Genomic DNA, 1825 nt, shown 5'->3' with positions numbered 1-1825 from the left:
AACAAATTGGCGTCGTTGTCGGGGACACGGTAAAACACTAATAGTTTTTTGCCAAGATCTTCACGTATAGGTAATCTGATTTTTGATCCAGAGATTGAGAAGACTGCTAGGAAGCTAAAGAAGGAAGCAAAACTTCGAAAGCAACAAACAGGAACCTCAACCTCACCCATACCACAAGGCACTCCCTTATGGAGCGAACCTAAACACTCATTTCAACCTTTTCCAAAAGCACCACCTACCTCACCCGTTAACAGCCCGTTCAAAACATACTCATCATCATCTTCAGACAAACCCGAACTCACAGATTCTTCTGAAACCGAATCAGAATTCATCATGAGCGTAAACAGAGATGAAGCTGAAAAAACTCTCCGTGAGTGGGCAACACAAGAGGTTACCCAGCAGCCCTTGTGTATCACCTTTCCAGAAGCTCAAAATTTTGAGCTCAAATCCGGTTTAATCCATCTGCTGCCCCTATTTCGAGGCCTTGAGAATGAAGATCCTCATAAATTTCTCAAGGAATTACATGTTGTCTGCTCTGGAATGAAACCCCATGGAGTTACTGAAGACCAGATCAAACTCATGGCGTTTCCCTTCTCAGTTCAAGATGTAGCAAAGGAATGGTTATATGACCTTCCGTCTGGTTCAATAACAAGCTGGAATGAACTCGCCAAACTCTTCCTGGAAAAATATTTTCCCGAGGCGAAAGTGTCAAATCTACGCAGAGAGATTTTGGGTATAAAGCAAGGCAAAAGAGAAGCTCTCCACACTTATTGGGAGCGATTCAAGAAGCTGTTAGTCCGATGCCCACAACATGGCATTAGTGATTATCAGCTATATCAGTGTTTCTGTGAAGGATTGATACCTATGGAGAGGCGACTAATAAATGCATCTAGTGGAGGGTCACTTTCAGACATGACACCAACAGAGATCAGGGCATTAATAGAGAAGCTGGCCAATGAATCAAAACATTCAGCAACTGAGGAAGAGTGGTACCCAGACCATCCAAGAGGAGTCAAGGAGATGAGTAATGCCCACCTGGAATCCCAGATTTCAGAATTGACTAAATCTGTCCTTTTGTTGACAAAAGAAAAATGTATAGAGCCAAAGGTCAAACCTTGCGGGATCTGCTGCAAAACCGGGCACCCAACTGATATGTGCCCAATACTTCAAGAAGATACTGAATCTGTGCAAGCTATGGGGGGATTTCAGCAAAGGCCTTTTGATCAACATCGCAACAACCAAGCTTGGGGAGGGCCTCAAAATAACAATTTCCAACCAAGACCTCAACAGAACTTTCAAAAAAGAAACCAATATCAAGCTCCACCCGGGTTTCAGCAACCTTTTCAGCAAAATCAGGACCATAGCAATTTTCAGCAACCACCTGTTCAGTCACAAGCTAGTAGTTCCAGCATGTCTTTGGAAGACATAGTTAAAAGTCTTGCTATCAGTACCCAAGCTTTCCATAATGAAAAAAGTCCAGCATAAAAAATCTGGAGCAGCAGGTATCACAACTCGCGAACTCCATGAGCAAACTAGAAGCACAAACCCAAGGAAAATTCCCATCTCAGACTGAGAAAAACCCGAAGCACAATGCTTGTGCTGTCACCCTCAGAAGTGGTAAAAACTACAAAGGACCAGATCAGCAAGAAGATGAGGAAGAAGAGATCGTGGTTGAGCAAGAATCTGAGGCAACTGAAGAGGTGCAGAAAAAAGATGGACCTGCTGAAGCTGAAGTAAAAATTACCCCTCCCTCTTTTCCCTCAAGACTGAAAAACACGAAAAAAGAAAAGGAAGATAAAGAGATTATGGATTTCTTCAGAAAGGT

At 43.0% G+C, this 1825-nt stretch overlaps 1 protein-coding gene across 1 annotated transcript; it reads left to right on the top strand.

Moving 5' to 3' along the window:
* The first annotated feature begins 333 nt into the window (after window positions 1-333).
* On the top strand, window positions 334-1485 carry LOC145129493 (uncharacterized). Its single transcript, XM_079064245.1, has one exon. It carries the CDS (start codon window positions 334-336, stop codon window positions 1483-1485), a length of 1152 nt encoding a protein of 383 aa, XP_078920371.1.
* Window positions 1486-1825: the final 340 nt, after the last annotated feature.

Source organism: Lactuca virosa, chromosome 1 (assembly GCF_052849685.1).
Source record: "Lactuca virosa cultivar CGN04683 chromosome 1, Lactuca_virosa_CGN04683_v6, whole genome shotgun sequence".
In the NCBI taxonomy this organism is placed as follows: Eukaryota; Viridiplantae; Streptophyta; class Magnoliopsida; order Asterales; family Asteraceae; genus Lactuca; species Lactuca virosa.
Note: the sequence above shows the minus strand (reverse complement) of the source record. Positions and strands in the feature narration are given on the sequence as shown.

What these genes read in the sequence shown, in the direction of transcription:
- LOC145129493 (XM_079064245.1), top strand. Translation starts at nt 334, where the DNA reads ATGAGCGTAAACAGAGATGAAGCTGAAAAAACTCTCCGTGAGTGGGCA.